At 35.8% G+C, this 9,649-nt stretch overlaps 1 protein-coding gene across 1 annotated transcript in view; it reads right to left on the bottom strand.

Moving 5' to 3' along the window:
* Positions 1-9,649, bottom strand: part of IQCH (IQ motif containing H) — a 105,201-nt gene that overhangs the window by 72,112 nt on the left and 23,440 nt on the right. Inside the window, exon 5 of the mRNA XM_014952761.1 lies at positions 5,923-6,045. Coding sequence (XP_014808247.1) covers positions 5,923-6,045 — 123 coding nt within the window. The remainder of the gene's footprint in view (positions 1-5,922; positions 6,046-9,649) is intronic.

Here is a 9,649-nt window from a genome sequence, read left to right as displayed (position 1 = left end):
GTTTGACAGAATACTTTTTTAAAAAGAAAATTCAATTCCCAAAAAATTAAAAATGTTATAAAAAGGTCCCCCCCCCCCCCCCCAAAAAAAAAAAAATAGGGAATAGTATTAAATACAGAGAAAAGATGACTGCCATCATGTATCAAAACTACAGTTTATCAACCAGGAAGATCAGATGGATGAGATTTGGTAAGTAAATATCAGAAAACCACAGGGCTTGACAGTAATTGTGGAAAAGGTACATTGTCATTTCATTATTATCTTCTCTCAATTGCCAATTACCTTCCTATTTTTATTAAGAAGTTCCCATCATGATTTGATGCACACAGCTCCTAATCCCTACAAAGGGAAGTGGGAAGCATAGAAAAAATAAAAATAATAGACCTAAGCTCAGTTTTCAGTATGCTCAGAAAACTGGCAGGAAAGAGCTTGCAGAAGGCAAATCTAATTGGAAGAAACTGGAACTCCGTTGAGCTTTCTGTTCTGCAGGTAAAAGTACTGTAGAAACCACCTCAAATTATTCCAGAGATGAAGCAGGATAGGAAGGATAACAAGTTATCAAAGTTGATGAGTTATACGTTCTTCATTGATCACAAAAGAAGAAAAAAGTACCCAAAAGAGAAAAAATGGGCCTGCTGATGACTGCTTCTTGTTTGCTTAAAAAGGTAAGACAAAGTGAGGTGGGAGTAGGAAGAAACTTCTGGGTAATAAAAAAATGACATAATTAAGTACATCCAAAATGGTAAAAAAGCAGGTAGTTATGAGTACAATCAACTCATTTAATTGTAGTGCAAAAGGGAAGATGTCTCAGGGTACCTAAGGGCAAAACAGATCAGATAGGGCTCAGAAGTTTTCAAATTGGCTGATCCTGATGAAATTCACTCCAGGATAATTAAATAATTGTCTAAAGCCATCTCAGAACTGCTGGTGAGACTCTTGGAGAATGGAAAATATACTAAAAGGCTGGAAAAGAACGTAGCTCCTATCTTTAAAAAGGGGCAAAGGATGTGTTGAGGAATGTTAGCCCTATTGATTTAACTATAATTCTTGGAAAAATTCTTCAACAAATAACCAAAGAAGCTAGTTACAAACGTCTGGAAAATAACAAATAAATGGGTAACTTGAACCTGTCCAGATCAAATTTGTCAGACCGATCTAATTTTTTTCTACAACAGGTTAGTAAGTGTTGTGAATAGGGGAGAAAAAGCAAGTACTGCTTATCTTGACTTTAGCAAGGCTTCTGACACTACCTGATTGTGATACTATTAAGAGAGATACAAAGCGGCTTTGATAACTAATTCAGAAAAAATTTCTGTCAGTATGGGAGGAGAGTGAGAGGGTTCAATGGGTCTGTCCCCCAAGTGTTACAGATCAAAGGGACTGCTGTTCACACAGGAGGAGGTATTTAAGTTTTAAGCAGTGGGAGAAAATCCATTCAGATTGTAAAAACCTCCAAGGGAGCAAAGGCAGAGGCATCAGGGCTTTTCACTCTTTGCTCTCTACCACAGAATCACAGAAACATGAGAAATGTTCATTAGAAGGGATGCCTGTAGGACATCAAGTCCAATCTTGAGTCTACTGCCCACAATAGATCAGGTCAGCTTTGGTTTTGTCTGCATGAGAATTACTGTAGGAATTCATTGCATTTTATAGTTTTACAGCCTTACAAAATAAACAGATGTATTATTTTTCTGTGTTGATTTATACCCTGAGCAGCAAAGCAAGGAAGAAGTATCAAAGAATAGCTTCACTCACACTTTCATCGTTTCTCAGTTTGGGGAAAAGAGTCTTGTTTTGACAATCAAGCCAAATAATCTTAGTAATCAATAGTAAATAAAGGAAGTGTTTAACTCTGATTTCAAATAACCTAATTTTGGTCCTCCAAGTCTGAGAACCAGCACATGGAATTCAGTGCAGAAATACTGAATGCCAAGTAAAGGATGAACTGTCACCAGTGAAATGGGACTATTCTCAAGTCAGAGAAGACAAATTTGTAACAGTCTCTGTAAGAGATTTAAAATATGACAATTTTTATGACTGGCTGCCTTTTTGTTCAAGAAGATTTCTGAGAAGGAAAATTGTATAGAAAATTAAAATTATCATTCCAATTTACATAGTCCAGCATTTTATCTACCTAATGATTAATAGTTTCCCCTAGATGTAATACTAAGATATTAATACATATTATTTCCCTCAGATTTTGTTTATCTACAGAAAATCAAATCCAATTTAAATGGAAAGCCCAACATTAAACTTTCAATATGGAGCAATGAAGCATCTTTAACAACAGGTCTTTTATGTTACTCTTACCTACCTTAAGCTCATAAAGTAACCAGAGAGGCCTCCGAACTGTCAATTTTCCATGCACTTGGAAAAAACAAGCTTTGCTCCTTTTAAGGCCTAACTGCTCGCTCTCCCAGAAATTTACCTCTATCACAATTCTGCCATTAACAGGTGTGAGAGAGAATAGATGGAGAACTTTGGTGAATCCCGCATCTGCTTTTTGAAAAAGGCAACAGAAGCAGCACAGAAGGAAGTAAGAAAGATAATTGCTGGCTTGAACTACATTTTACTTGTGGGCAAAAGGCCAGCTTACACGAGGCAGAATATACAGGACCAACTTATTGGAATTCAAGGGTGGGCCTCCCTTCTTGTCCGGAGCCAGCTGTAAACCAGCAGCCCATAGCATCACAATCAGGCACTGAGTTTTGTCAAGGAATGCTGATATGTACAGAAACAGCTTCGGCGGCTTCGGCTGCACCCCTGCCTAGCAAAATGACAGTCAATCTCCAATTCCAGATGACAAGAACTGGAGAAAAACTTAAAACAAATGGTGACCTTTCAAAAGATTAATTTGTTTACCAACAAAATGTTCTACGTTTGTCATCTGAGATGGGGGTGACCTTCACATTCCCATTTCTAGGTTGAAAGGATGCTGACTATAGTCATCTGTTAAGTTAACTCTATCTCACCAATTATTTCCTTTTTATTTTTAGTGACAAGATGATTTTATTAATTCCCTGTGCTGCTTACTATGATTACATACCATAATACAAATGCAACAAGCTTATTTTGAATTACTGTAGTGTAACATCGATTTGTTTAAGTCTCATTCTGCTACCACTGCCAAATTATGCTTTGACTGTAATTATAGCCATATGCATAGGTTTAAAATACAATCAGGTTTTGAGGATCAAAAGACCTGTTTTTCTTCTACACCTTCTTCTAGTCACTTGAAATGAAAAGAATTGCCCTGCCTTGACTTACTTTATAATTTTGGAAATGAATAGACCTTCAGTGATAAGCTTTAGTGATTAGCATGATGCAAATACTGAATAAAGAATGAATAACTGAGGATATGATTAGAATGGTTGTGCTCAAATAAGTTAGCTTAAAAAAACCCCCACCACAGCACAGAATCACTGCCATCACCATTAGAGCCACACTATATAAGATGCAACTCATAAAGGCTAGAAATCATCACCATATTAAATTCTACCTCATGAATAAATTAAAAGGTTCCTAAGTTTACAGTATAATATACATTTATAAGAAAACAAGGACCAAAAAGTGCCAGTATAATTCTATAAAAGAGCAGTAGTCTATGAAAATGAAAGGTCTAGTTGTGAATCTTTTCTACATTGCGGCAGTACGTTAGAATTATTTTTGCTGCAATTCAGATTACTATTTGTTTTGCTGGATACTCCATGGGAACTATACATATTTAATAATTATCTCCTCCTCATTTTTCATTTGTTATCCAGATGTAGGCTACAAAATAAAGCGATGCCCAGCCTGCCCACAGTGTTTCTAACAGAACTAAATTCCTCATTTCAAGATAACTTCAGAACTTTACATAGGATGAAGCATTAGTGCTTATCAGACCCAAAAGGTACAAAAGGGCAATAGTTAATTGTTCTTACTTTCTGTCATAAAATCCAGTGTCAGCAACTTTGTAATATCAAAAGAGCAAGAAAAGAAGACATTTTTCATGAAACAATGAGATCCTTACTAATAATTTTTCAAACTACTCAAATGGCAGAATAATAAAAAGTCCATGTAGATTTGTGCCTGACCTATCCGGTCACCTCAAAACCAGTGTGTTCCCAATCTCATCACATCTCGAAATGCTCGGGTCACCTTGAAAACTCAGATGCTGAGGATTCTTGAAAAAAACCTGAATGCAGATAACTAAGCAATTAGTTTTTAATTTACTTCAATGAGATTCCTTCTGCCACTGATTTTTTTTTGAGAGATAATCTTTGAACCTATGTACATATGTAGGGCATGTACACGGTTACGTGCGCGTGTGTGTGCCCGCGTGTGTGCGTACAAACATTGCCCTCTAATGGCTGATTAGTAAAACCAGGGTAGGTAGCACCTATCTTAATTATTGTAATTTAATTTATATTTTTTTCAAAACTAAGGACCATATAATTTTAGACCTGCAACTACACGTCCGTTTATTTTACTTACTATTGGTGCTCTATAACTATAATTTGTCTAAATGCTAGGAAGATCACATTTAACGGACCATATAATTTTAGACCTGCAACTACACATCTGTTTATTTTAGTTACTATTGCTGCTCTATAATTTGTCTAAATGCTAGTAAGATCACATTTAACAAAAATGCCTTGATTCACAATCTCATTAGTGGATTTTTGCAAATCTAATTGCAATATTTTACCCCCAGTGAAGCCAGAATATTTGAAAATATAGATTGTGTCATGGGATTCAAAACCTTCTAGAATAAATTAGAGATAGGAAATACCTACTTGGTTTTTTCAGCCCATCTCCCTGTCATAAACAGTTCTGTAGCAACTGTAAATACGTATCAGAGAATTGACTAATTTACACTAAATGTTTGTAATTTAAGTCAACGTTAAGAAGTTCTCTCTGATCAGTAGGTTTCAGTGAGAGTGGTAAAACACATGGCTCTCTGCAGTAGTATAATATTCCTCTCTGTGAGTGTTTTAGAGTGGTTCTAAAAAGCTATTAGCCATGATGCTTTCTTCTAATTAACTCTACATCACAGGGTTAGACAAATCACCTCTTAGTCTGGGCAACAGCTTTCAAAAATCATTTTTTATAAGTGGCAGCTTACAACTGTGCCATTCACAGATTCTGTTTATGTTGTTTAAAACAAGATACCCTAGACTGTCTTTTACAGCACTAGGCTTGCTGCATAATGATTCTATTACATAAATTAAATTGTAGAAGAGCATCCTTCTGTGAGACCATTGGGCATATTCTTTCATGTGGACCACCGTGCTGTGCTAAATTTGTGAACATAACTGATCTTTGGAGGGATGCCCGGGCCTATTAAATTTTTTAAAAAGCATACTTTGCAGAAAGCATCATCTTCACATTCGTTTGTTTAAGAGGAGCAGCGGTTGCAAAACACAAATTTGGAAGAATCAAAACTTAATTTTACACAACTTGGACATTACACAACTTGGAAAAATAGAGAGGGATGATTTGATGATACAAGTCCGGGGACTCTGAGGAGAGTTTTATGGAAGTGCTCAGTCTCAGCTTAGGTTGATAATTGTTTTGTACTAAAGAAAACAGCTCAACTAGAAATAAAAGAAAGTCTGTGCTTCAGCATAACTTTGTAGCTTGACAGTGAGGGCACTTGGCATCTAGAAGACATGGAAAAGAGGGATCTGAATCTGTCCCTCACATTGCAAAGTAAGTGCTTCCAACACAGAGCTAAGAAATAAAACCCAATATTCCATCCCAAACCATGTCAGAAAAGTAAGATGGAAACACCACCTAAATTCTAGGATTCTGATTCTCTTTCAGTATCACGCTTATTGAGGTATTTTCACTCATTCTTTTTTTTTTTTTCAATTTAGATCTGATATGTGTTAACTTCAACAGTGAAAAGTAATGCCCATAAGATAATGAGTTACTTACAGGATCAGATTTTTTCTTAGTTATAAGTGGCAGCTTGGTCTCACAGTTCTGCAGCTTTAAACCAGCTTTATTATTGATGTTCTCTGGGTCAAGCATAATTTTCATATCCATTTCCAGCTGATGCTAAAATATATAATATGCATATTCTTAAAATAACTGTATTGGGACATAGATATTTATAAGCAGGAACTGGCTAGCATTCATAAATTTGCAAAATTATAATAAAAAATCATGTTATTTGACTATCTGCACAGACAACTTAGCAAGACACACAACTACTGCCCACCTATATGCTTTTGCCAAAATTTGTTCAATTAATTTCATTACAAACTCTGAAATTTCCCAAGTTGTGCATCTTTGAGTTAAACTCTGAGTAGAAAGGACAATCAGGTTTGACTCACTTGATTAACATGGGTAATTTGTGAATACCATTTACCTGTGTTATAACAAATGCTTCGTACACCTCCTATCTATTGGGAGGCTGTTACCTTCTTCCCCCAGAAGATGATGAGTCCAACGTTTGCCAGAGACTTAAATTCAGAAATCATTGACCTGATGGACCAGAACAGCTTCTTTGGATCCATTATGGCCCATTGACTCCATGCAGATAGAGCACTTGTTTTTAAGTAAATGAGGAAATAAAAAAATCCTTGGAGTTAATGTGCTGTGTTACCTGCATGGAACAGATTCAACTATTTCGCTAATAAAAATTATTATTATTTAAACCCCAATGGACAGAAAAAGACTTTTAAAGTTTCATCTTGTTATAAAAAGTATCTAAAGTATCTATAAAAGCCAGTAACCCCATACACTTTGTCTAGAGGAGAAGTTTCTTAAGCTGAAGACATTTTGGTTCATCTTAATGCATGTGCTTTAGTTTACACCTGGATCTGTATCAAGTGTAGTAGTATCTCTCAATACTTTTATTGCAATAACATTGTTAACTAGATGCTGCATCAAACAGGGGTTATTTTCCAACCAACGCCGAGTGAGGAAGAATCCTTAAATGGCAGAAATTAATGTATCACCAGAGAAGCCAAAAGAACTAAGGTAATCGAGTGAAGCTGGGGCCCTGGCAGTGTATGAGGTTAATTCCCATTTCATGGAGGCAGGAATACAAAAAGTTCCTTTACATTGTAACATCCAACTAAACCTGTTTATACAACTAGAACTCTCTGCTGATGCTTCTATTCTGTAAACGTAAAAAATAAATTTATGAGAATTCTAGTCTTTGACATACTAAATATGCCATAAAAAGTCTAAGAATCATTAGAGGTATATTTAAACTATTAAACAATTGGATTACTTTGTGAAAGCACTAAAAATGGTTTCATTTATTTATCTGCACAATATATTCTCTTCTTTTGATAGTAATTACAAGCAGATGTATCAACGAGATGCTCATTTAGATTTGGGTTTGTAAGAACAAAAGTTATTATCCAAGCCAATTACTCTTTTACCCACATGGCTGCACAGAGACAGAAAGTTCAATTTTCACCTCATCAGTGATTTTGTGGTATTTATTTTATTACTATAACACACCACTGTACAGAAAGGAAACTGCTTGTGCTATTAAACAAGAATTGGGGGAAAATTGAGTACCTTCTCAATTAAAATAAGAGATGATTCACAGTGCAGACTCCCCACTCAGACTGATGGTGAAATGATCAATGCTGGAGCGGCAGATTCCACTCAGCACAAGAATGGAAATGCTTAATAAAAAAAAATCAAATCAAACCTGATAAAAGTCTCTCTCTCAGCTTAAATGTATGGCAAGTGACAATTCTACATTTGTAGGAGCTGATACAGATGGTATCATGGTTCTCTTCCATCTACATTATCCACCAATCTGTATTATCCAAAGTCTAAAATTTAAGCTATCTTGAACCATCTTGATGTAGAACAAGAAAAAGATGAGAACAGCAGGGCAAATATTGCATTATTACCAATATAATGCTCAACAAGAATGAGAATTATTGTGCTCAATCATAAACATGAAGTATACTGGAGTATATGGAACAGGTTGAAGTGTTCAGTACAGTTAAGTTCAGTACAGTTAAATCTTGTTCTACTTTGATACAAAAGCCATTTCAGAGTGGAGAGCATTTTTATCATGTAGTAAAGCCAACAAATCTGATTCGCCATGTAAATCTGTTTTGCAGATGCATGTGGTGCATAGTTTCTAAGATAGTCCAATTCTTCTATAAATGCACCACAATATATTAATCTGTGAAACAATCTGTACTATCGGTAACTAAATCACTTCCCATGTCTAGCTATTTATGTTATTTGCATATTCTAGAGGTCCCGAGAAACATCTTTCATTCATATCTTTAACTCTATTCATGAGAGGATATTAACTTCTACTGTGTATTCAGGATGTCACAGAAAGTATCAACTTTTAGAAAAAAGCAAACAACAGAAAAACCCCAAACAAAGCTGCATAAGCATCAGTTCAGCGGTTTTAAATTAGGCATTTTTTAAACAAAAATAAAAAATAATTGAACTTATGCACCTACCAGTTATGGATAACAATGTCTTTTCAGCCATTGTTATTTAGAGGCTTTACAATTACTGCATGAGGAAGACACCTCTTTATGGTTCTCAAGCTTTATGAGAAGAAATGCAATTACAACACATACTGTGGCGTGGGGAAAGGGGGACAGTGCTTCACAATTCCCCCCATGAGCTAGATTTGCAGGGTCTTATCCAGCTGCTGCTATGACTGAGAAATACTGTATGTCTGAGTAAACAATAATTTTAACCCTATTCTGACACCTGTGGGCAAGCTATTCCCATATGACAAATATTCTAGCAATACTTATGTGAAAATAGCATCTGTGCTTATTTGACTCCAACCTTGTTTCATCCTAACTACTACAAACACAACTTACGCTCCATTTCTACCCTCGCATGGCAGTATGGACTGCAAAGCACAAAAACATTACTGTCTGAATTACTAATTTCTCTCAGAAGCACTGCGAGTTGAAACATCGATTTCTTGAAGCCGATACTGTCTGTGAACAGAAAACTATTCAGTTCACTCATATTTCCTTTGAGTGGAAAGGAATTTTGAGAAACACCAAAGTATGCCTAAAAAAACCATAGCTACAAGTTACACAAGTTTATAGCTACAAGTAAGGAAAAGACAGGAAGTAAGGAATCGTAGGTGATAATTTCCCAGCTGGATTTCACAACTATTTAATAATAAAAGCTTTTTATGTCGGCACGCTGGGCATGTACAACAGCTGGCAAAACAGCACTGTTTGCCATTTTCTTTATAATGGGAAATTAGGGGTAGCTTGTGTGTCACTGGATGTGCATTTCCAAGCAGATGCCATAGATACCAGAAATAGAAAGACAAAGAGAAAGTCAAGGCAGGACAGAGCCCGTGCTCCACTGTAAATTAAGCTCATTGGTGCACATGAAGAGTTGAAAGACCATAGATAATACAGAGCTTTCAGAGTAGCTGAACTCTTATAATTTATTTTTTTTCCTCACAATTCATATAGGACAGGACTGGAATACTGTCCAGAAAAAGAATCAGAGATCTCATTGCACCTTATCCATCATTTCAAGAGTAAGCAATATTTTAATACTACGTTATATTGGGATTTATTTTACAAAGATAATTAGTCTCAGGCTGCTCATTCTGGTTATACCATTTCAAGTAGCTTCAATCCCTAGCTTCTGGTAACAGTCTTAGAACTACAGAGAGCCTATTCTT

The sequence above is a fragment of the Calidris pugnax genome, unplaced genomic scaffold, assembly GCF_001431845.1.
Source record: "Calidris pugnax isolate Ruff unplaced genomic scaffold, ASM143184v1 scaffold187, whole genome shotgun sequence".
Taxonomy (NCBI): Eukaryota; Metazoa; Chordata; class Aves; order Charadriiformes; family Scolopacidae; genus Calidris; species Calidris pugnax.
Note: the sequence above shows the minus strand (reverse complement) of the source record. Positions and strands in the feature narration are given on the sequence as shown.